This window comes from Paralichthys olivaceus, chromosome 19 (genome assembly GCF_024713975.1).
Source record: "Paralichthys olivaceus isolate ysfri-2021 chromosome 19, ASM2471397v2, whole genome shotgun sequence".
In the NCBI taxonomy this organism is placed as follows: Eukaryota; Metazoa; Chordata; class Actinopteri; order Pleuronectiformes; family Paralichthyidae; genus Paralichthys; species Paralichthys olivaceus.
The window spans coordinates 12,253,673-12,279,340 of NC_091111.1; the positions used below are offsets into that span (position 1 = coordinate 12,253,673).

The 25,668-nt window shown below is 39.6% G+C and overlaps 2 protein-coding genes across 3 annotated transcripts; one reads left to right on the plus strand and one right to left on the minus strand.

Moving 5' to 3' along the window:
- The first annotated feature begins 5,701 nt into the window (after positions 1–5,701).
- acp1 (acid phosphatase 1) lies at positions 5,702–16,047 on the plus strand. Of its 2 annotated transcripts, none has more exons than XM_069514785.1 (6): positions 5,702–5,856; positions 7,134–7,207; positions 8,290–8,403; positions 12,126–12,187; positions 12,946–13,051; positions 15,760–16,047. In XM_069514785.1, exons 1-6 carry the CDS (start codon positions 5,814–5,816, stop codon positions 15,835–15,837), a joined length of 477 nt encoding a protein of 158 aa, XP_069370886.1. In that variant the 5' UTR covers positions 5,702–5,813; the 3' UTR covers positions 15,838–16,047. The 2 variants fall into 2 exon arrangements, with proteins under 2 accessions (XP_069370886.1, XP_069370885.1); XM_069514784.1 differs by lacking the exon at positions 8,290–8,403 and adding an exon at positions 8,124–8,237 and having other exon boundaries at positions 5,703–5,856.
- A 2,161-nt stretch (positions 16,048–18,208) lies between these two features.
- Positions 18,209–23,356, minus strand: alkal2a (ALK and LTK ligand 2a). Its single transcript, XM_069514783.1, has 6 exons — positions 22,874–23,356; positions 21,902–22,282; positions 21,444–21,497; positions 21,230–21,310; positions 19,405–19,479; positions 18,209–18,376 (listed from the first exon to the last, which is right to left on the minus strand). The coding sequence occupies exons 2-5, from the start codon at positions 22,191–22,193 to the stop codon at positions 19,415–19,417; spliced, it is 492 nt and encodes a 163-aa protein (XP_069370884.1). The 5' UTR covers positions 22,194–22,282; positions 22,874–23,356; the 3' UTR covers positions 18,209–18,376; positions 19,405–19,414.
- Between the last annotated feature and the right edge of the window lie 2,312 nt (positions 23,357–25,668).

The following is a 25,668-nucleotide window of genomic DNA, read 5'->3' on the forward strand; positions in this document are numbered from 1 at the left end:
CATATGTTTTCATTTACAACTGGCGGCTGGTTTTGGTTAAGAAGCTCTTATAATCCCACTGTGCGCTACCAGACCAGCACCAAACAGCAGACAAAGCAAGCGACTACATGGTGAAGAGCCAGATATTTGCCTCATGAGTTAGAGGTAATTTAAAACAGAGCTACAATGGAGTGAACATTGGACTCAAGTACGAGCTGGGAGGGTCGTCCATACCTATTTGTCTACCTGGCACGGTCTCCCTCGCAAGCTCGTGTTCAGCTGGTGTTATATCCCACTTGCTAGCACGCAAGGGTCCACTCGAGTCCAAAAGACATAAATGTCATCATCTGAGGGTTTACAATAGACTACATATAAAGATGGACAACTCATCTCCACTTGCTCCCGCTATTCAGAAAGGAAGCCAATATAGACTGGATATGAACGCCGCCATCTTGCGCATTTGAAGCCAGAGTTTGTACAGTGATGATTGGGGGATAGAGCCACACGTTTTATAGCATCAAATAACTATTTGCAACCAATTTTACTGGTTAGATGGAACATACACCAGTGTGATAAGACATATAACAAAGGGAGTAAAACTGAGGACTTATACTTTCTGCATCTGAAAGTATGAGAACTTCCACCGGAGTCTGTGTGTTGTTAAATTTGAAATCAGGTGGGTGAAACTTAGGCTCCATATATCCCTCATAATTAACCTCCAATTATTTTTATAATTAGTTGCAATATCCAGCCAATAAGACATTATTTTCCCGCACAACCAAAATGTTAAAAAGTTTTTAGATGTTTTAAAATTATTAAGAATGTTACACCAGAGAATGTATATATATGCACTCTATATACACCTGCTTATTGTAAATCTGCATTAATGCACTTGGTTTTCTTTCCTCCAAGTTTGTGACCACACTAAACAGTGATGTCATAGTGCACTGACACACTTGTGCATCCCTGCTGCATAAAACAAACTGTTATAGTAGTTTAATTGAATATAAAAGCTCCCTAATGAAGATAACACAAGCTGATTGTTTGAATATTGATTGATCGGATGGTCTGGTGTAAACAATAGTTAAACTAATTAAAACAGGCCCATTATTATCATTTCAGTTTATTTTGTATATAAATACGACAATCCCAATTTTGTGGATGTATAAATTCTGCAGCTTAATAAGCATAAACACAAGTGCAGTTTCTTTGAAAATACAGCTGCTCTGCTTTTTTCCCCTGATCATATTGAGATGATTAAAATCTTTCACTGTGTTGAGACATTGCAACACATCAGGGATACAATCAGTTGCATTACTTAAGCAGAAACAAACTTTCTCATTAATTAAAGCCATACTTGAAGGAACAAAGAAATATCTGAAGTCTAGAGTTATTATACATCGTAATGAAATCCTACATGTTAAACCATAGTAGCCCTTGATTTCATAACAGTTGGTACTACATTTGTCTTTGCTAATATACAGTATATCTATGTCCTGGACCTTGTCATGCATAGATAGTTGTGCTGTCACTAACAACCTCCTCTATTCACATCTGCAACTGCGAGCACAACCAAAACATGCTATTTTCTTCCAACTAATATTGCCCAGATTATAACGCTTACATTTAAAACAAATCCTTGCACGAATAAAAGACTTTGAGTGAATATTAAGCCAATGTTATTAAATGGAAGCATACCCTGTAGCCAATTGGATTTTCTGTAGAACATCTGTAACATCCATCGCTCAAATGCTTCATATGTGGGGAAGATGAAAAGCAAACTGTGGGATGTCAGAAAAGGGGAATGGTTGTAATTGACTACATATCAAAGCAGCAAAACAAGAGGCCAAAAGTCATGAGCTGATGTGGTTTTCACTAATCAAGACGAGTAAAGATTTACTGCAAACTCTTTATGCTTGATTTATTACGATATCCATCCATTTATCCATCCATTATCTATAGAGCTTATCCTTTGAGGGTCACGACGGGTGGGGTGGGGCAATCCCACCTCACATTGGGAGGAGGAGTATGGGTCACTGGTCCATTACAGGCCGAACAACGAGTCACGCTCACAGTCACAACTACAACATCTTATATCTAATTAAAAAAGAACTTAGTGAACTATTGATCATACTTTAATTTGATAACAACAACCTGAAATGACAGACACTATATTTTGGGGTTGTTCAACACATTCATGTGTCCACTTTAGTGCATGAGACACTCTCCTGGCAACCGTTGGACCTCCCCATTTTATTTAAGCAGTGACGTAAACATAAAATGCAATGAAAATACGTTGTTTATGTCTCTGAGGGATGTGTTGACTGATTCCATGTAGTTTTATTTTGAGAAAATCTGTTCACTGCTTGGCCCAGATGACAGTGCTGAGCCCAGTGCGTAAAAAGGCTTAGAGAACATGAACTTAGTAATGGGTTTAAGTTATGACGGGGATGAAAACTCTCTCATTTACTGGCTGTCTCACTTGATTTGTTAGATTTTTCAGAACAGTTAAGACAGCCATTAAAAACATGGAACCGATCCTCCAAAAGCAGCTCAGCTTCCTTTATTTTAATGTAACACTAATCTTTCTTTTTAGACAAGTTCATAGAAAACCACAGACACGTTCTTTAAAGTTTTGATGTGCAAGGTGTTATATTTCTTCCTTTCTTATGTCTATTTTTCGCCAAAAAGCATTATACAAGTATGATGCAACATGCAGGAGGATTGGTTAATACTGCACCGCATATACCCTCAACACTGTCTGGCCCAGTTGGGACAATTGAAGTTCCCTCATATGGATCACAAATCCATCTGTTTCAAGAAATATGCAGACAGATGGACGTACATACAAACTTTGAAAGAGATACTACAAATCCCATAGCTGTCTTTGAGGAGCTAAGGGAGAAATAAAATTCAGCAGTTTGTAGTCTAAATGTACACCTTAATCCTAAATCATAAAATATTCAATATTTCCCATGCCCATCAGACACAGTCATGTCTGGCCTTTCTGTCGGGGTTCAGCTATTTCTTGTTGTTCATCCAGTAGAATTACTCATTCAGATCTGTTTGTTTTATTAGTATGAACTGAGAAAAATGTTTGCACTCGTTTCCATTCACGTCATGAAAGAGAGCTGGCGGTTCGGAGAGGAGCCTGTGCCGAATATCGTTACTTTCTCTGAATCTTCTGCATCTGTATCTCATTGTTAAATGTAAAACATTTTTTTCTCTTTCCCTCTCTCAGCCCCCCCCTCCACATAATTATACAGAAACAACATCCTCAGACATTCCTCAGAGGCACATCACAGGCAGTGATGATAATTTCAAAAACAAATATTTTCTTAGAAACACACACTCAAACTGTGAGCTTACTGGTGGTTTACAATTACATCGTTTTTCTGCTCTCGAGAAGCGCACGTCACTCACAAAGCTTTACATGCACCATCACTTTACGATCCTTCTTTTTAAATGGTCTGTATTTATGTGCAGTACTTTCTCTATCACTCACACACTGCCAGCAAAGTCAGCTCAGTATCTTGCTCAAGGACATTTAGTCACACCTAATGGGAGGGATTGAACGGCTCTGGTTAGGGGACGACCTGCTCTACACTTGAGCACACAATTTGCATTTCGAGTATCTTTGCACAGTCTAGTTCACTCCAGACTCTCTGTTGTGTCTTCCTCATTGGTTCTCATTAAGAATAGTCCTCAGCACCAGTGAATCAGAGGACCCAGGCTAAATACAGCTGCTCACAGATCCATGACACTGTTCAGTTTCTGATCTGGTTTGATCTTGTCTCAGTGCATTGCACCTGGTGATGCTGTTTTTCCAAATTCAGGAGGTGTATTTCTTTGGCTTGTTCTTCTCTGGTGCTTCTCTTCAGTCTTTCTATGCTGCGTGTCTTTCTTTAAGGTTTGAGGGCTGCAGTTAAGGCCATCTGGGATAAAACCCTCTTCTATTTATTCAGTCACCAGGACTTGTTCATGATCATTACAGGTCTAACATAACTATTTCCGTTGCTCCAAGTAACCTCCAGATGTGTGGCTTAGCAGGATGCTGCGGTTGTGTATCCCTCTGATGGACATCACCCCAAGGGTGGTAACACTAAAGCTAAACATCATTGCTATTCACATTTCCTTTTTATATTGATTTATTTTGGCATTGTAAACACTAACCTATACTTAAAAGATGAGAACATGGAGGACTGAAAGTAAACAGTACACATGTGTAAACAGTTGAGTGGTGTAGAAGTTTGTTTGGCTCCACTTTCTTCAGCGGATGTGGGTTAAACTTTCAGTTTTGGTAAAAATAACGTCACTGCTTCTCCCAGTCTGTCAAGATGTAGACGCCAAGGAGGTTATGTTGTCATCTGTGTTTGTATTTAAACATTTCCTGCAGAGTGTAATGTGGATCTAGTGAGAAGAAGACTTTTGGTCCTTTGCACAGGTATGTGCTCTATAGTGCCATTCTAGTTCTTTGAAATACTGACATAAGTCTGGTTCTATGGGCCGACTAAACACATGAATTTAAAATTCATAAAACCTTTTTTTCAGTTGGCAATTGGGATTTTTCCGTGTCACAGTGAAAGAAAGAGCGTATTTTTTACAACACCTTGTAATATGTTGTTAAAAATATCTCACTCTCTCTAGGTCCAATACTTTCTCATGACCCCTGTATTCCACACCAGGACTTAGCAAAGCATTATAAGGAATCTGTACGTCTGGAACATTGGGTCTTAATGTCCATGAGGCTCTTACAGTCTAAAGCATGTACTTGCCATTGTTGCACTATGACATCATAAAAAGTGTGGGGTTGATTAGTCTTGACGGTTGATTTACACTTGTTAATGGTTTGACTGTAGCCAGGTTGTGTCTCTAATTTACATTGTGGGGGGATCAGAGATGCTCTTTCGTGAGAGGATAAAGGTTTATTTTTCTCCCTCTAACTTTAACATTTATTATCAACACTTCAAAGCGGGGGTTGACTAATCTAGCAATAAAATAAAAGTGATTGTTTCAGGCTGGTGAGCCAGATTTGCATATGTTTCTAATCATCACAAATTTGTTCTTTCCTGTCTGGCGAACATATGACTTTTTTATTGACTAGATACCAATGGACTGGTTTGTAAGAGCAAGTCATTGTAACAAGAATGAACCTGTGCAGTCTACAAATTCATACAAGCCGAATAGGTTCACTCTAAATTATACTTTTTATTACTATATTTATCGCTACATTACTATAACTGATTAAGTTATTTGTACTGCTGTCTTGTTTTCTGAAGAGGTGGGTTTTAAGAAATGTTTTGAAGGTGGACAGTTCAGTGCAGTCTTTGCATTTTCAAGGAAAGAGACTGTTAACATGCAGCACACTGTATGAGTACACCTCCATTATAAAGAGAACGTGTGGCAGAAAGAATGGGACATTAAAAAGAATGGGTGTCATTACTCCACTATACAAAACAGCAAGATAAAAGAAGCATATATGCTGTATACTGTATTTGAGGGAGGAGAGGGGGACATAAGTGTTAGGACGAGACTGAGACACTGTGGAGACCTGCAGACAAAACATCAACAAGTGTGAAACATCATGGAGAGAAAATGTCTGGTGGACAACAGAGAGAGACAACATTCTGCTGCATCACTTCTGATCCCAATGAAGACTCTGCTGAGTCCATTTATTCAACAATTGTTCAAGAAGAACATGGATCACTAGTCACTGCGAACTGTAATTCAATCCCAACCTGACGGGGGCAGCAACGTGCCGCAGGGCAGCCGGTCTGTCGGAAACCTACAAGAAGGCTGCGAAGAAGAAAAGGAGGAAGAGAAAAAGCAAGAAGATGGCAGCCTCTGGCACAAAGTCGGTTTTATTCGTTTGCCTTGGTAAGAGACGTCTTTTCAATCTAACAGAAGCTCATGTTCAAACTGCAAACACATATTTCCCTGTTCACGAATTACTAATGTCGTAGTAATGTGTTAGCGCGCTAACGCCAGTGTTTCAGCTAGCTATGTCGCTCCATTGTTAATTAGCGTCAACATGGAACTAATAAAGTTAATTACTATAAATTATTAAAGTTATTTTGAACCAGCTGTTGTTTGTGAGTGTGTGTGTGGCAGGAACATTACTCAGCATGTTGAGCAGAAACGCTGAGTAACGCTGCTGTGGTTAATTCATCTGATGAGTAAAAAGTTTGGGTCACGTTGTCCCGTAAATGGCCTCATTTTACGACAGGTCCAACCAGGAAGCTGCTGCGAGGTTTTAACTCTGTCAAGAAACAAACAAAAATACTTTGAAAGAAACGCATCCGTCCGTATCCGTAATGCGTTTTTAACGTAAAGTATAAATGAGCATAAATACTGTGAACGTTTTGATGATGCAGGAAGTCTGTGTTAAGAGACCACGCTGCCGTAAAGTTTAGTGAAGCAGGTGTAAACAAGGCTGCAGAGATTTCGCCGATGTAAGCTTCTATAATACAAACTGAGTTTTGTCAATATGGGCTTTACAAATAAAGTTTGATTGATTGGTTATTGACATGGAATAACAACACTTGAAATGACCACTGACTGCCAGCTCTTGTGATGTATAATGTTATTTGAATCATCTATACTGTAACATGTGTGATGGAAGCGACAAATAAACTTGAATCTGGATGTACAAAAAAGTTTCTGGAGTCAGGTTGTGAGAATGAGTGTTGGATATGTTGTTATCTACTTGATGATTCCATGTTTTGTTAATGTAGTTAAAGAGAAAATCAATCTTGTGTTGTGCCTCTTCACTGTGCTCTCAAACTGCATAAGCGTTACATTGATATATTTTGTTATATAGCTATTGAAGAAATTTGTATTGCTATAATCATTGATATTGTTTTATCTTCCAGTCCTAGCCTGGAGACACCTTTTTTGTTGCCAGCTAAGAGAGTTCCCATCCTTGATTTTAGGAACATTGAACACTAATTTGTGTTACTTCCAGTTCAGGGATATATATAGGCTGTCTTGCAGTTATAAACGAGCATTAAAATGTTCATAAGTTTGAAATTGTAGCATTTGTAATTTAGCTGAGCATCTAAGCTTAAAAACTCCCCAAAATAGTCAGAGTTGTATCCAAATGTATCGCTCTAGGTTCATATCCAACATAACATTTTGTTTGTCATTTTGAACAGGCAATATTTGCAGATCGCCTATCGCTGAAGCAGTCTTCAGAAAGATGGCAACAGATGCTGGTGTTGTGGATAAGGTAATGTCATAATTACTTTGTTATTGCATTGTCTAATACCTACATGCATATTTTCTTTTAATCTATCTGTGGAAGTTAGCAACAGGAAGAATACAAAGTGATGAGATTGCACAATCCAAAAAGTTAGACAACCAAACCAGTTCTGTATGTTTGTTGACATTGTTTACATAGTTTCACAATCCTTTTCATCAAGAAAAGGATCATGAATTTACTTGCTTTATCCATCATAAGAAGTATAGACAAACACGATGTGCTGAGGCTTGTATTTATACTGACAAAGCTCAAAGCTATACCTTCAATCTTGTTTTATCAATTGAACTTGATTGACCTTAACCCCCTCCAATTACCTTTTCTTGATGTTGTTAGATGATAACTTTGACATGCTTTTTACAACCTACACTAAATATTATTAATATATATTCAATATAGACATGGACAATACAATGATTTGTGGTATCAGTTAGAAAACATTATTCACTGTTGTAACGTTATTGTAACCTAAACAGCTGACCATAATTTAGACAAATTATTCAAAGGTTTATATGCTTAAATGGCTCTTGTGTTTTTTTTTTTCAACTGTATTACATTCACAGCTAAATTATTAATACATGGCTGTTTACAGTATTTTCTCTGTTAATCACCGTTTACTGATGAACTGAAATTTGTGATTTTTGGTGGCAGATTTAAAAGAACTATATCAAAAGTGTCGGGTGATAATATCTATACCATGAAATTTAAAGAGTTTTATTTGGTTATTGAAAATATTCTATATTTTTATCATTGAAATTATGGTGAAGCTGTGATTGAAGTGGTAAATACAGTATTTTTACACATGTATTAAATGCTAATAAAATAGTTCATCAACATCATCATCATCCGACTTGTGTTGTTGTTCTCCATGCTCTGTGCTGCCTAGTGGAGAATAGACAGCGCTGCCACCTCCACCTATGAGATAGGAAACCCTCCAGACTACCGTGGCCAAGCCTGCATGAAGAGGCATAGTGTGCCAATGGGGCATGTGGCCAGGCAGGTATGACTTCCCATTCCTACAGCACCCCCTTTTTTGCTTTCTGTTGTTGCAGTGGCTCATAGACAGTGGTGCCACATCTGACTGGAATATAGGCAGCTCACCTGATCCCCGTGGTCTGGCCTGCCTGAGGAATCACGGGACTGAGACAAGTCACAGGGCCCGACAGGTACAAATTCAGATTCAAAAACAGATTCCCTGTGGCTCTCCTCACCTCATTGACGCTTGTGTGTGAAGTTGGTAAGATAATGCCTACTTGACATCGAGCTGCCGATGTCACTTCGCACATAACAAGCACACTGTTCCAAATTTGTTCCAAAACAGACTAACCTTTATTTACACCCCTTAGAATGATCAAAATGACCACTAACTTAGTATTGTCTGTTGTCACTCTCACTCTAAGAGAATTCTCATTACTTCTGTGGCCTGGTCAGCCATCAAAAACAGTGTTAAAGCGTTTAACTGCTAATATTAATCATTCAAAATTCTTAGTTTCAGTTAATGGTGAAACGGTTATTGTCGAACATCGTTGGGACAAACTTCTTTTTGTGATTTCTGTGTTTTGCCTGTTTTCCATGTCCTTCAAGATTTTGACAGTTTTATTTGGATCTTGGATTTATGCCTGCTTCCCTCTATATTTGTGTGCCTGTTTCGACTGCTCTCTTTGATTTTTGAGTATTGTCTCTCTCATTTCTCCGCAGGCCTTGTCCATTTTTGTTTTTTTTTATTAAATTAGCGAAATGAATTTTGTCTGGATGTCTAAATTCAGCCCCTTCCCTGTTTGCTTGCACCAGTTATGACATTCTGAGAAAAAACAAATACCAGTGGTCTGTGTAATGATTGATGACCACATAGACTGTTAACTATCATAAAGTGCGCGTTGATAATCTATTGCGACATCACAGTGTTAATAATTTCCCCGGGTGACAACACAGTTGTTACCCATGTAATTTCTTCATGATGTTTTACTCATTGTTTGATATAATTTGAAAGGGGAAGCATTCTTTGATTATTATAAGCTTTAGAATGTCAGCGAAATCTTGGACCATTTTCTATCTTCTGACTATATCTTTGTTGACGTTCACCAATCAGCTCCTAATGTTAATCATAAGGAGACACCGTCCCAAGTAATTTTCTTACCACATTTGATTAAAAAATGAGTCAATGCATTAAGTTAATTTGTGCACAAGAAATGTGTGTATTAGCCTTACTCAGATTCATAGTTATCAGTATTTTTTACTGATATGAAAAGATGCAAAAAAGAGGTGTATTGAGTTTATTTTCTTAATTCAAATTCTGTACGTTAGATTGAATTAGATTCCTTTTTTATTTATAGTGATGATAAAATGGTCAAACTAAAATATCAAGCCTTTGTTAAATTTCTTGCTTGGGAATTTTTGTATATTTAATGTTTACTATATCGGTCGATATTTTGGTATTGTCATCTGCATCAAAAAATCCACATTGGTCAAGCTCTATTAAAAACATTAGCCTGCTGCTCTGCAGGGTAATAAGCAAGGCAAACCTTCATTATTAAATGTTTGTTTAGGTATAGTAGTTGGTGCTTATGTGCAACTTCAATTGCCTAGACCAAAAAAGTCTGAATATTGGTGGGACTGTGATGTTTTCCATACTACATTCCAGGTTTGGGCCATTTTAACCTGGTCTTCATGTCTGCACACCAGCTTGAGATGTGATGTCACCCAATTGTATCTAGTGTTAGGGTTCATGTGTCTGTCTGTGAAAATGATGAAGAGCCTCTTGGTCAGGCTTGTTTCCATACTGCTGTGCAAAATGATGGCACCTGTGGTGTGTATGAATAGCTGATGAAGCCGATCAATCACTGTATCACATTGCAGCATGTGTTTTAAATCGTGAAACAGGCCTGAAATTACACCAAGATGTTTGTCCATGTAGGGCCTTCAGCCCTTATGGAGCACTGGTTTATCCTCAGTGCAACTCTACTCCCCTGTGCACTTAAAATGCTCTTTTTATGTTTCCCTGAGAGAACTTGGAGGTTTCGCCCTATGCTTGAGATCTCATCTAATCTCCTCAAAGAAGGGGAGAGGCTCAACCCTTGGCTTAAACCCAGCCAAATCCACACAATGAGCTTTGACAAGCCTTTTCTCCTTTCCCTCTTCCCTTTATCACCCTTTTCATTTCTAACCATTAGATTTAAGAGAGTTGAAAATTGTATTTCATACTTCAACATGTTATTGTTGAATCAACATTTGAGGAATGAACGTCACCTTTAGCCAAAATATAATTATACTGTTGTAACCACATTAATTTCACCTGTCATCATTGTGGTTTGGATGTAAGAAGTAAAAATGTACCGACTTCGAAAGCGTCTTTTAATCTGTAAAAATGATGTCTGTGTAAAATAAGTATTTAATAATGTATGTGTTGTAAGTTACAATTGAAATCTTGGCTGGTGGAGGAACAGATAATGAATGATAGTATAAGAAAATGATGATGATACTACATTATATTATTATAAACAATGTAATGTTAAATGCAGAGCCCAATAGATATGGATTTTTGGTGGCCGAAGTTGATAAGGAAATATCAGCTAATAATGATGTCGTCAGCCTTGTGAGGGGAGGTCCGGTTGGGGGATCGCATCAGGCTTCTTTAATGGCCTCATACAGTTCTTGTGAGAGCGTGATGTAGACAGGAGCCGAGAGATTAGCACCGTCTGTAATTATACGTGCCAGAGATCACCACTGTGTGTGAGAGAAAGGGTGTGAGAGTGTTCAAATGGAAAATACAATGATCAGACTCGAGTGGCTTCAGTCAGACGTTGTGGACTTTGTACGACTTCACAGACTAAACTTCAATCGTTTGTGATTGAATACGTCTATAACTCAACATCTGGAATATTGCAGGAGTTCTATTCATGTCCTGTTCTTTTGTTCCCGTCTTCTCTCAGTTGTCCCTTGTTGCCCTCATCCTGTTTGAAGCATTCCTATAAATTGACTCCCAAAACCCCTTTAAAACAGTTCCGGGTACTGTGTGTTGTTATTACTCATTTATTTTCAATTGCTGCTTGTTCCATTAAATCATCACGGAGCACAGTGGACACTTTGCACAACTCCCCTCCACATGTTTACAGATGTGCAGCTTAGATCCCTTTCATTAGCAGTTTGCTGGCGAATCCAGAATCGTATCAAAGCTGTTATCTTTGAGATTTCAGCCCTGGTTGACTTGGCCACACCCGTGGTTACTATGGTAACGGCAAATGTGTTCTTCCTTTTATTCTTCCAGAAAACAAAAACAAAGCGATCACTGGTGTATCTGTTCACTACACAGCCCAACATGCTTTTTGAAGAAGTAGTTCAGATGGCAATTATTGCAACCACGATCTGATTTCATGCTGTGCACAGCTCGAATAGTTTTTCCTCACAACAGCAGAGCAAAGTTTAAGTTTGCTACCTTGCTGAGAAGGAACAACTCTGCATGTTCTGCAGCTCACTGTGGCTGCTTCTCCTTGTTTTATTACTCCCTTGCAAGATTGAAAATGATACACTGAAGAAGAAATGGCAAACACATTGCACTTCCTGTGACTGTTTTGTGCCACCCCATGTTTTGCCAGTTGAAAGCTTCAATGCGAAGCAGCTGCGTGAAATCTTCAGTATGCATTAGCAGCAACTTTGAAGCTACCTTGTGGAATATTTTTGTAAACAGACATAAATTATATTTACTATCCAAACTCTATTGTGTGTTTCCCAGAGGTCTAACAAAAGTGTAAAATACATTTGTACCTGCTGGTCTTCCTGTGGCAGTGACTGGTTTTCACTGCATAGGACTGAACCCTGTCTGAATTACTGGAGAGGAGCTCCCCAGGCTGTGCTGCAAAATTTATATTTGTTTTGTCCTCCCCACTTCCAGGTGACCAAGGAAGATTTCATGAGCTTTGAGTACATTCTCTGCATGGACGAGAGCAACCTGAGGTACAATAATTCAGCCTGCTTCACAAGTGAAAACGCTGGTGTCATGTGTTAAGTGTCCTGTCTTTAGCTAACTGGTTCCCTTGGGTTAAAAAACACATTTATCACGGAGAGGTCAGGACAGGTTGTCCCGCTAACACTGTAGACAGTGATGTGTGTGTGCTACTCCTTCACACACTCGTGAAAATGCTGGTAACATTGAACTACAGCTAACTTGTAGCTGAATGCCTCCTTTTAATGAGCAATATCCTTTCTTAAGCTCTTTCCAAAGGTCAAGGGGGAGGGATATTTTTTGCTACTTTGAACGTTTAGGGATCATTTTGAGATCACATGCCTATGGCAGATCTGATCTGTAAGCAGCTTACTGAGTTCCTTGGATGCCTCGTCTTTGCTCTTTCTGCAGTTTTTTCCCCTTTCTCTCCCACATATCCCCCCCCCCCACACACAAATGCTAAGCTGACCAGACTGAGAAAATGAGACCTTGTACGAGACAAGAGGCTAATCAGTCCATGTTTAGTTTACTTTGCCAGAACTGTTGTTTTGAGTGACTCTGAGTGAGTGAATATTATGGTGTTTTGCTGCTGTGGGAGGAAGTCCATCCTACATAACATAGATATTGTGGATTTTAAATATTCTGTCTATCATTTAAAGTCTTTTGATTTGTATTTCTTCCCCAGTCCTGACATCACATGTTAGATCCCTGCGTGTTTTCCTTGCTCCCTTCTCTCGTGAAGTTAACATGCTTTCTCTTGTCTTCACAGTGAATTGAAAAGGAAAGCAAAGTCTGTGAAAAACTACAGTGCAAAGATTGAGCTTCTTGGTTCATATGATCCTCAGAATCAGCTGATCATCAATGACCCATATTATGTAAGTATTCAAAACTTGGAGACTCAGTTTCAGGCTCCTTTTTTTCCTCCATACAGGAGAATACTTTTAATGTCCTGAGTGTTTATTACAGTGCTGATATGGAGCAGTTAGTCTCAGAGTACGCTGACATGTACTTTTATTACCATGAACAACTGTCAGTCCCTCAATCACTGTCCTGCTGCAGTAAAAACTGACATGTTCCCTGAATGTGATAAATGTCTGTGGCTGTAAATTTCCCCCCAAAATGCACAACTTCTAAAGAGTCAGGAAGGAGACTGTATTTTAAGAAAATTTTTCTTTTCTATTTAAAAAAAAAAAAAAAGTGGTGTTTTCAGTATGAACCCATGATCATGTTGGTTTTAGAGTTTTTTGGAAGATTTGTTGACAATAAGTTTAAGACAATAAGATAATTAACCAACCTATGTTAAAATAAAATGGTGTGAAATCGTATTCATTAATTTAAAAATATTAAATATTCTTGACTGCACAACAAACCTTTAGTTTGACCTTTATCAAGAAGTATTTTTATTTAAGTTGACGAGGAACAAAGAGTTTAAAGTCAAAGTGAAACACTCCTAAATGTTGCTATTCTATTTCTTCAGGATTTAAAGAATGTGGTTTGATCCGATGATTTGATTGATGGTGAGCTGGCAGCAAAAGAAAACAACCCCTCAAGTGTCATCACATTTTCATTTATGTGTTGTTTTAATTCTTATTGGAGCATGGAGGTATTTGCCATTTTGTTTGATTGCTGCCCACCTCAATAATTTGAGCAGAGCACCGGAAAAATAATATAGGATGGTACTCACCTCTACCCTTACATACCTCCTATCCCAACAGTCCCCTTAAATTCAATCAAGCTGCTCTACATCATAGATATCAGTCCCCTAAACATGCCTGATTTCTTGAAATATTCACAGATGTCAAAAAATGCATTAAATGTTAAAGTGGGGAAAGGAAACTGAATCTCCCCCCTTTGACTGCAACCACGGCAAAAGTTCTTTCTTTCTTGGAAATCTTTTCTGTATCTTTTGCATAATCCCGCTGACAAATACACAAACTAACCAACAAATCAACCAAAGGACGTGTGAGAAAACATAAATCACTTGTAAAATGCATGTGGTCGCTGCATGGAGACACATACAGCGAGCACACCACAACAAAACAGAGTGGACTGCAGCAGTAAAAATGGCAGCAGGTGGTTCCTTGCTCAGTCGATCCAGAATGAATGCCGAAATTTCAACCATGAAAAATGTGTTCTGCAGCCCTCCGAGCCCACTAAACACTACAATAAATCACTTAACTATTATTTTATTTGTGTGGACATGATTTTACCAAGTGTTTTTTGGTTTCAACTCGGTTTGCCTTTTGAAACTTCATGGCTCAAACATGCTTTTTTGGTCCTTGTGTGCTTTCTCTGCTGTGAAAGTTGTGCCAATGATTTGGACGTGGCTGCGTCATATCATCCTGAAGTTTATGTCTGAGAAGAGGCAACAGTGGGGAAACATGGAAAGAGTAAATGTTGGAAGATTTGAATGTTTTCATTTGTTATAAGTTGTCAATTCACACTTCATTTGAAAAATTATTATAACTTCCTAGGGACATGCAAACTTTTTTTTATTTTAGTAGTTTATATAAATAAATGGTAATGATGCTTGAAAATTTAATTTCCTGTGTGGTCCTGAAGGAGAATGTGTGGCTCGCACTCTGTTTATAATACTGTTCTTTGTGGCTCTGTTGTGGAACCAGAATCCAAAGATGAAACGGTCAGATTAGTGATGTGGTTTGGAGATCGGTCGTGGTTGACCACAATATGTGACTGTAGTCAGTTGTATTAATTTGTCTTATATTTGAAAAGCATGTCTCTGTGTCGCTCTGTCTGCCAACGGTCAGTGTGGTTCGGACACTTGGAAGATTATTGGTTTGTGGTCTCTCGCCAGCAACCACTTGGCATGACAGAAAAGTGTACGGCCAACGTAGTGTGAGTGAAACATCTCAATAAGTTTTGAATGGATTCCCATGAAAAAGAAAAATGCAAATAACAGAATATTACTCAACTTCTGATAATCGATTCATCATTGGATTCATTTTCAAGCAGAAAAGCAAAAGAAATCCCTGACCACAGTGTTTTAAATATAAATGTTTACTACATTTGTTGTCATATATTACAAACTGAGAATCATTGATTCCTAGACTGCTGGTTGGTCAAAGCAAGTGAAAAGTATACAAAAACTCTATACATAGTTTTATATACATTCTCAACCAATCACCCCGTCCTGAAGGTTCCAGCACTTTTGTGTTATCCCCCCTACCAGGGAATTTTATATAGACCCTGGTTCCTGATGGAAATGCAAGGAGTTTCTTCAAAGGTTTTGATTTCTGTGATAAACTTCCTTTAATTTTTGAGATTTTTTTAGTCTCAACAATAACTATATTAAACACAAGAAATGGAGATAATAATTAGCTGCAGACTTAGTTGTGGTGTCGTTTGAGTTTAAAAAGTTTCAAATTTGTGACGATGACCCCTCAGTATGACAAAGAAAACAAATCTGTTTGGCAAATAATCGGAAAACCGTCATCGCCACTGAGCTTTTTCCGAGCATTAAATCCCCAAACATGATATTTGTGACAACACTAATGATACATCTACCACTTTTGATTGAAATGTTTTGATTTCCCTATTTTGTCCTTTTTGTTTTGTCTCTTAGGGAAGTGACGAAGACTTTGAGAAGGTGTATGAACAGTGTGTACGCTGCTGCAAAGCATTTCTGGAGGCGAACTCCTAACGTCTGACCTGGATCATCTTTAATCTAAGGAATCCTCAACCAAATAATGTTAAGGTTCTGTCACTCAAGCACTTAGGATGATGCTTAAAGGACTTTTCAGGAAGTTTCAGTGTCGTATGTGTTACACAAACCACACATTGTGTATGTAACAATAAGGGTTGACGGGTTTGTAGACTTGTCTATAACATAAATAAAATAAGTTTATCTTTATCTGTTGGAAAATGTCCATTTTGTCACCTGATTATTTCCTGCAGATCCTGGATAGTTTGTTGGATGCTCGATCGTTAGTTGAATTTCAAGGCACCGTTTTTCAGTTTTGTTTGCTTTACATCTCCTGAGATATTTTAATAAAATAGAAGTCATCAGCATTGTTCTTCCCCTTGAGACACAAAAGTTGTTCTGCTGTGCCCTAGGCACCACTTACTATCTAAATGGTGGTAATTACAGGTAGGAGGACTCATCACCGGCAACACAAATTGCCATTCTTTGTGATTCCTTTCACAGTAGAGTTGTAGTTCCACCATAGGGCTGTAAAACATTAAAGAAGGGTGAAATTAAAGGGGAGATGAACCAAATGATGACTGGAGGGTTTGCTGAAGAATTTAGTTTTAGGAGGGTTTTCTTGTCTGCGTATGTGCTAGTATTACGGCCATAACAGCAAAGGATGTGTAAGACAAAGCATAACACAATTTACTTTTTTTTTTAAAAACCCTGAGATATATGTTTACTCCGAGTCTTTTGGACACATTGTGGTGGCGAGACTAAGTAGTTCCCTTATACCAGGCAACAACTACCTGTATTTCTTTCAGATATACTGTTTAATTAAGTGAACAGTAAAAACAGTGGCATCCAACTCTGTGAAAAGAATTATGTTTGTGTAGAGAAAATGAATCAAGCGGTTCACTTACTTTTATTTAAGTATATGTTAAGTATGTTGAGGCACTTTTTACACCTGTTGTGGTTAAGACTAGACCTATAAAAGTTGCCGGACCAAACAAGGTCGGTGTAAACTTAATTTTCAAAGTGTAAAAGGAAAATCTTGCTCTAATTTAGTTCAACTTTACTCAACATTTAGACTTTCTTCCCAGATCTAGGGAGAGACACACTGAATCCAACTTAAGACCTTTGTTACATCTCATCCCTTCTCTCTCTCCTTCCTGTCATCTCTGCTGTCTCTATCACTTGAAGATAAAAGGATCCTCCTGAAATGGGAGATATATTAAAAGTGTCACAACTCAAACAACTCATTTGACCCAAATCGTTCTGTTTTCCAGTTCATGGTGAATCTACTGTTCTGTCAACGGTGTCTTGTGAGCGGATCCTTTTAAAACAAACTTCTTTCCCAAGATTTATACGCCTGAAATATGCTGACTGACATTCTTCTGAGTTTTCATATAAAAAATGGTTTCGCAACCGCCTCAATTTTGACGAAAGCACACACACTCTCTCTCGACCTTTTTTTTTTTTTACGGTGCATTTATGAAAGCAGTTGGAACTTCAATAAATCTGCCATCTCCATTCATGTGGTCACTCCGAATTCCTCATTTTGAGACGGGATGTAGAAGAAAAAGCTGCACAAGACAACAAACACCATTCATTGTTGTACCAATCTTATAATTTATTTAAATATATTTATTCTTAAATATACAGTGTATACTGTATATACGTATTCAACACTCATTCGATAAATGCCAGTCTCTTTAATTTATGGTAGATAAGTAGAGTCCTCTTATGATTTGTTTTACAGTATGTACATGTTGGCCTACATGATGTGCAGTGAAACCTTGTGACACTTATAAATATAGACCGGTACCACGTTCTTTCGAGATCCACGGGAGGGCTGTGACTTACAACCGCCACATCGTTGCAAACAAGTGTCACAAAGACGCAGAGAAATCTTCATGCAATTAATAATTTAATCACAACTCTTTCTCAGTGTGAGCACAAGTGGATGAAACTATGGCGTGAGTGCCAGCGCGGGGGTCTGTGAGAACGTTTAGTCAGTGTAATAGGTAGTACAGTAGTACGTTTGGGCTCAACCCGAAACACTCACACAGAGCAAACCAATCGCAGAAGGCGAATCATACTGAAAATAGTACATTTGGAATTTGCTCTTTCCTTACAGAGACGAACAAAATAAAAAATATGCAATCCCTTTTTTTTTTTTTTTTTTTTTGATTTGACATCTTTTTTTTGGATGCCAGCAGGAAAAAAAGTCCCCACGATTGTTTCTGACTTCACTGCTTCTTCTTCTTCTTTTTTTTTTTTTTCTTCTTCAGTTTCACCATCTTTATCTTGATCTGGTTTTGTTGCTCAGTCGCTCCCTCGTGGTGGCGGAAAAACCATCGAGGTCCATTCAGAGCGGTGGGTGGCAGTAATCCACGCGTCAACTGAAGAGCAATACTGTGCATAATATCAGTCGGGGATGGTCAAGAGTATTTTAGGCTTCCCTCTTAGTGTCCAAGGCACTTTTTTTTTTTCTCCTACGCTTTTTTCTTTTCTTCCTTCTTCTTCTGGAGAACACATGTTTGGCTTCAACCTGCAACGACAAGCAAGCGAAATTCAGTTTTGTCTCCAACTTGGCAGCACCTGAGAAAATCTTTCTTCCAAGAACAATTGTGAGCAACAAACCACTGATCTGCTACTCTCACTGTGCGGCTGCTTGGGGCTCTGTGTATTGATACAGCACGCAAATCGCCCCTGTGAGCAGTTGTCTCACCGTCTCAGGAAATAACTTGATATTTACTCTGAGAGCTTATGCAATTATTTGCACGGATTCTGCCTCAATCTTGGAAACAGTATTTGGATCTAGTGCTTCGGTAACAACTGCAATACAACACTGTAAAACTACAGACTTACGAGTAAACTGTTTGAAATTGAAAAGCCTGAGTTTAGTTAATCCTTCGTTAGTCCTACTGAGAGCCTGACTGATGAATCTGTTGGCCAATCAAAACTGGCCGATACACTTATGTAAAACTGAAACATTAATGTATATTTTTCTTCATTGTTCTATAAGATAAAAAAATTTATGTCGGCACATATCAACAAACATAAACACAGATATGACCTTTCACAGACATATCTGTGTTTGTTTTCCAATAGAAAAACTTTATTTCAACTTCAATATACTTTGGTTAGAGTTTATATTTGTATTTTATTTGTATAGTTATTATAAGGTTAAAATGTTAAACTGTAAAATATCAAGCCTCAATTACATTTCTTTGTCATATTGACATTAAAATTAAATATATATATTGTTGAATATATCATTATTGTAAATGTTTTACTCCCTACTGCCTGTATCAGCAACAGCCCCCGGAACACCCGTATTGGTCAAGCTTACTAATTATGCAGAATGGCCTCTTTTTGGACTATTTCGGGATTATATATAAAAATTGATTATGACCGTTATTATTACTGTTGCTTCTGTTTCATCACCTGAAACTTAAACCATTAACAAGTGTCCATGTATCACACACAATGTCACGACTGTCACTTTGAGCGCAGGTGCACATCTACAGTTAAACAGCATAAATGTTTGAACCAGAGGTGAATGAATCGTGTTACCTTGGGTATGCTACCCCTCTGTGCACTGCAGGCTGCCAGCTAGCCGCGTGAGAAGCCGCGCACATCTTTTGAAGTCTGAGAAGAGAAGAGGACACGGAGAGTCTACTGAGGGGTTGCATTTCACACAGTGGTTTGTCCCTACCCTCATCATCTGAGGGTTTCTTTCTTTAATAGGATGGGTGGGCCAGTGGGAGAACACCCATGTACACCTCCCAGAGGAGGCAGACTAGACTCACATATTCAACTTATGTTGCACACGGTTTGGAAGGACCAGAAGTACACACACACACACACACACACACACACACACATACACATACACACACAACCTATCAAGCAAGGGGCAAATGATATATCAGCTTAATGTTGCAATTCATTCAAACATACAGGTTTTACAGTAATAACAAATGGCAATTAGTTCTACATTGTGTGAATGTTATCAGGTTTACGCTAAACCTGCCTCCCCATCATACAGCGGCAGTCTGCGTTCATCTACAAGTTCAACGAGAGGAGGATGAACTGGAACTACTCTGATCTGTCATGACTGAATCACAGGAACCACAATCAGGTAAACGTCTGTTCTCCTTTCTCTCATTTTGATAATGGCAACGTTAAGTAATGTTTCTTATGCAGCATGAAGAGAATGTGACTGATATTTTCTATTGATCAAATACTTAATTTTAAATGTTTATCAGAATAGTTAAATATTCTTGTTGTGATGATGCATGTGAATATGCATCTCTTCTCATGTGACAGTCTTTCCAGCCAATCATGCTTGAGGATGAAGGAGACGCAGACAGCCAATCAGAGGTGAAGCCCCCCCGGAGGTAAGACCAGTTTAGGTCAACATATTCTTTTCGTGTGGCTACATTTGTACTTGTTCATCTAAACGTTGGCGATGTGTTTTACGAAAATACTCTTTCTTTTTCTCTCTGCCTCCTCATCTCTTCCTTTCCGACTGCTGAGCTCTGCTTGATCTTTTCATTTGTGTCAAGAAAATTAGCTGATATTTATATATAATGTTTTGGCTTCCTGAACATATAATTAATTTTGATGTGCATTTTTACCCTCCATCTATCAATGAAGATTAAATCTGATGGATGGAGTTAAAGTTAGCCAACTAACTCTGTAATTCACTTAGGCGTAAGTGAAGCTGGCCGGCCATCATGGTTGACAGATGCTGTTTGACGTGGTGCGACCCCACAGGAGCTATTTGTCAGATGTGTGGGAGAGGGTCGTATATTGAACGAGCAGCCTGCTCGTAAAAAAAATCTCTTTCAAAGCAAAAGTTTTGACACGTCACAGCAGGAATCGCACAGGTGTAAAAGACAAAATGACACACGGCTGAATTTCATTACGCGTATACAGTCTCAGGGTCCTGGCATCATGCACGCCAGCTCACAGTCACGTGTCTCACTGGGACACTTGATGTGAAACACAGCCGGTGCTCATGTTTTCTGGAACAACTGTGGTTTCCCCACTGCGACTGGTCAAAATGTGAGCAGCGGGAAAAGGCCTTTTCTTCATTTATCTGTTAGCGGATTCAGCTGCCTGGTTTGTTGACGAAACATTCCGTAAGATTATTCACACATGCAACGACTCTAGTGATCAGATGAGAGAGTCCGTCATCTTGTCGTTGAGCAACTTTTTTGCAGCAACGTGTACTGAGTATAGATGTTGGAGGGAAAAAAACACCTAGAAGCAGATTGTGGTGACCTTTGGTGACCGGTATGGCCATGAAGAGGCAGGTTAACATTTTGCTAACATCCTTCCTCACATTGCCTACTGCTCATAGTGTAAGAGCACCAGTGTGATTGCAGCTTACATGCAGGTATCGTGCATTCTCTGGTGTGGTGGTAGACTCTGTACACTTGCTTCCTGCACTTAGGACTGAAGTAGAGAGGACCTGAAACGAGAACAGGTTTTAAGGACATTTCAAGCTCTGCATGTGGCCACCTGCACTAACATCTGCTTTATAGCTCGATAGTCTCCTCGACTTCCTCACACTTGACACACAGTCATTTTCAGTGACGTCTTACCTGTTATATGTTTTAGGAATTTCTCCTTCTTTCTGAGATCCCTAGGGAATACAACTGTGGAAAGAGAACAGACGGGGAAGCAGTGTCAGGTTTGCAACAATGCAGCTGCATTTTAAAGTTTAGAAGACATGCATTTCATTAGAAGAACTATAAAGATTGACTTTCTCATTTAACAGCCACAACATCAACTTCTGAAGAAGCCAGAAAATCATTAAAGGGTCATTCCACCTAAATTAAAACAGAAAATCTCAACTCCAATCACATATAATCATGGTGATAATACTGGAGGTGGGGAGATCTTATTGGTTATTTTGGGTGCAACAACCCTTTAACTCAATCCCTTGTGACTTCCAGTGTCTTTGCACCATGAAACATATTCCAGTATCATCCATCATCCATCCAGCAGCATCCTCTTGTGATCCAACATAAGGGTCCCGCCCAGACGACGAGCCACTCACCGACAGCCTGAGCGCCTCTGTCTGTTTTCAAGTTGCGTAAATCCTTTGGCTCCACCGGGGACGTGTGCGCCCGCGACGTTAACGGGGATTCCGTTTTCGCGCTGTGTCGACTCCGACTCTCCTCCACGTGTTTCATGACCTCCACCATCCGCCTCAAGTCCAGACGCGCCTCGCCGCCACTGGCTGTGGCCGACCGCGCGGCCATCGAGGGCGCGCTCCGGCCGCAGTGGCCGGTAAGCGTGCACATCACTAGCAACAGTCCCATAGTGAGGTGCTTGCGCAGTCCGTTCATAGCTCCCGAGGAGTTGAGAAAACAAAGAGGAGGAAAAATAAACTCCTTATCCAGCGCCTCTGGGGAGAATAAAAAGTCAAACCGGACACCTGCAGGAGAGATGGAGGAGACTTGTCAAACCAAAATGTTTCTCATATAATCTACCTTTATGTAACCCATTAAACCCACTGAGAGCGCAGCGAGGAGGGAATTTAATTGCCCACATATTGTTAGGACATAATAAAAACTAAGATCTGACTTTGACTGCGGACCACCACGATTAACGAACACATTGCTTAGTTTAACCTCGAGTTTGATTCAGAAAAAACTACGTTGGCAACGTACAAAACACGGAGTCTCAGTAGATCCAGTTTGCGCAATAACTCTGAAGTTAACGATACCCCGAAGGAGCCTCTGTCCATACATCAAACATCCCACATGGGATGTAATGGAAAAGTTTGGCACATTGTGCTGAAGCCATGGCTACGCCAAAGTTTTGGCCACAACATCGTGTTTGGTCGTGAGCTGTGGTGCCTTGGTGACCTAAATTTCTTTTGCAGCCACCTGAAGATAATTTACATTAGATCGCAGCAAAGCAAGTCTCTCGGAGAATCAGCAGCAATATATTTGTAAGAGCAAATTGTTTTTATATGAGAGTGAAGTGTAATGTATGACAGCTTAATGAAAGTGTAGACTTTTACCTTCACAACTATAAAACCTCCTCAAATGCGGCTCAAAAGTCCCGTGCGTCCAGCAAGGATGAAAATGGAAATAAAGAACCGTGCGTAACTTTGGCGTGTAGGTTCCTGCTTCTGTCCGGTCCGAAATATGTCCTCTTGAAGTCTGCTCTTATATTGGAAATACATATATCAAAGCTTCTGAAGTCATGCGAGTAAAAGCTGAGCATCCGTGGCCATCCCCTGAACACCGGTGGATTCAAGAGTGAGAAAGAGTAAGAGGAACGATCCACTGGACCCCGTGCGTCCTGTGTGCGTCCCTTGTGCGTCCTTGCCGGAGCAGTAGATCGGGTCTCCCTGAAGGAACGCTCGGTTTTTATTCTGTCTCGCAGCGGCGGTGACCTTTCAGTCGCGGGTTACTCCGCCGTATCTGCAATAAGAATATGACGCACAACTGGCACTCCACAAAGTCCACTTGAGTTGACTGATCATCACTTCAGCGCTGCGCGTACTTTTCTGCGTCCCCCTCCTTTTTGCGTCTCCATTTATCTGTGTGATACGCGGTTACAGGAAGCCTCCCTTTCCTACTAATACTTCCACTGAAATTTCCAATGAGCCAAGTAGATACAGACATCTTAGCGGAAATACTCCCCGGACCCGTTTGTGATTCTCTTTACCCCATTTAGAGCCATTGCGCGTTTTACGCCCCTCTGGGGAATTGAAACCCAACTCCGCAGCGTTTAATGAAGATTCTTTGAAAATCTTAAAGCATCATCAGTATAATTATAACTCCACAGTTTTCTGGTCAGAGCCTCCGACTGCACAACATAGTTGAGGTTTTTCTTCTCACTGGAGATTAGTCCTGCACTAGTCTACTGTGGTTAGTACAGCTTTCTTTAAGTCAGATCGTGCAATTGGCTCCCTTGCCCCCTGGCCCCCTCCCTCAAATTATGCTGATTTATGGGGCTTTAGTTGACTTTACTGTGAAAGTAGAAGCAACCCTGTGTTTTAGATTTATGAGCAATAAAAGCTAAGGCAGCCCTTAAACTTATAATTTAATTGCAGCAAAGACCCCCACAAAAGTTTCGTTTCTTTGTTAATGAATTTTTCTCACTTTTTCTTTTCACCTTTATCTGATCGTTACATATTCTTTCTTGTAATGACTTGGCTTTTCATTACATGGCTGAACATCCTGACTTTTGTGACCGAGCGTGAAGTAGAAACCTTGGTGCTGAAAGGACAGCGCGCACTGTCACCCACCTCACCTCTGACGCGCCAGATCCTTTCAGCCTATACAACATGTTCCAGTACAATGATGGACAGATTTACTTTACTGATCAGTTCTGTTAAAAAAAAAGAAGAGTAAAGTAAAGGATGCTTTGTTTTTTCTGGCGTTTCACAGCAGGAGGAGTTATTTCTCTTTCAGAAGAGGATGTGTCTAACTTTTGATCCAGTGACACTGTAAAAAAAAGCATGCACGGTGAAAGTGCCTTTAGGTTGTTAGCAGTTTTGGATGTTTGACCGGTGGAGTTTTTACGCACGGTCGGATTGGTCGGTTTGCGGAGCAGGTATGTGGAGAGAGAGAGAGAGAGAGATAGAGAGAGAAGAGAGGAGGAGGATGGATGAGTGGAGACAAGCCCTTGACATTTATTTTTACGACAGGCGTCCACACTAATAAGTGTGTTACAGGGAGAGACATCTGGAGCAGAGGCTGAACTTGCAAGTGTAAGGTCATCATTGTCACCAATATTAGCGCTGTATACCGAACTCCATTATCTATTAACAGTTGTACAACTTTTAAAAGCATAATTAGAAATGCATTTAACCCTCCTAGACCTTGGCATACGGATCTCACTCTGAAAAAATACATTTTATTTATTGTTTTGCTGAATCCAAACAGCAAATATTCTACCATGCATTGATTATAATATCAGAGGGAATGGACACTATTTGACTCAGTATTGAAAAGCAGTATCAGCAGGGGGCGTCATTCTGCAATGACTGCACATTAAAAGCATGTTAGGATGCTGCTCTTTGAGGTCATAAAACAGGGCTCCTGTCTGTCCATAGAGTTAATAACAAAAATAAAAAAAGAGTTTAGCAGGCTGCCGGGCATTTCCCTGTCATGCCCGCTTCCTCTGGAACAACCTCCCTGGTCACATCAGCCTATCTCACTGCATTAAATCAAACTTAAATCACATCTTTATGTCTTAACTTTCAGTTAGGAGCTTATTCTTTCACTATTCCAGCCTGGTACCTGTTACTATTCTAATTTTAAGTTTCAGTGAATGTTATCCTGTGGACGTGGTTCCCGTAAACTGATAACTGATGACCGCAGCTTCTCACTAACTCACTCTGTCCCCTTAAGCACATGAGTGTCCTCCTTGTCTCTCCCCCTCTCTCATCTTGGTGTTTGTTTTGTTCCCCTCGACATGTGAATGATGGGTTTTGTCTGTCCTCCCTCATGGGGCCCACAGTGGAGAGGTGGCCATGTGGCTCAGGCCCGTGGTGGCACGTGGAAGCTGCTTGCTGTACGCCCAGACTGCATTCTTCTTTCATGTATGCAAGCTATAATATTTTATCCCAATTGTGCATCCGTAAATCTACTCTAGCATCGATTGCATTTCTGCCTGCATTGGAAGAGGGATCCCTCCTCTGGTTTCTCTCCGATTCAAGTTATTCTTTGAAGGAGTTTTGAATTGTCTCATTCAAGGGTCAAGGACAAGAGGAGGTTGTAATGTCTCACTGATTTGTAAGCCCTGCAGGATTACTTGTGATGGCCTATATAAATAAAATTTGTCTTGACTTGATGTTGGTCC

What these genes read in the sequence shown, in the direction of transcription:
- acp1 (XM_069514785.1), top strand. Translation starts at nt 5,814, where the DNA reads ATGGCAGCCTCTGGCACAAAGTCGGTTTTATTCGTTTGCCTTG. An exon ending in GGTTTTATTCGTTTGCCTTG is followed by an intron (nt 5,857 to 7,133) that starts GTAAGAGACGTC and finishes CATTTTGAACAG; the next exon opens with GCAATATTTGCAGATCGCCT. An exon ending in TCATCAATGACCCATATTAT is followed by an intron (nt 13,052 to 15,759) that starts GTAAGTATTCAA and finishes TTTGTCTCTTAG; the next exon opens with GGAAGTGACGAAGACTTTGA.
- alkal2a (XM_069514783.1), bottom strand. Translation starts at nt 22,193, where the DNA reads ATGAACGGACTGCGCAAGCACCTCACTATGGGACTGTTGCTAGTGATG. An exon ending in CAGAGGCGCTCAGGCTGTCG is followed by an intron (nt 21,498 to 21,901) that starts GTGAGTGGCTCG and finishes CTCTTTCCACAG; the next exon opens with TTGTATTCCCTAGGGATCTC. An exon ending in ATTCCTAAAACATATAACAG is followed by an intron (nt 21,311 to 21,443) that starts GTAAGACGTCAC and finishes TTCTCGTTTCAG; the next exon opens with GTCCTCTCTACTTCAGTCCT.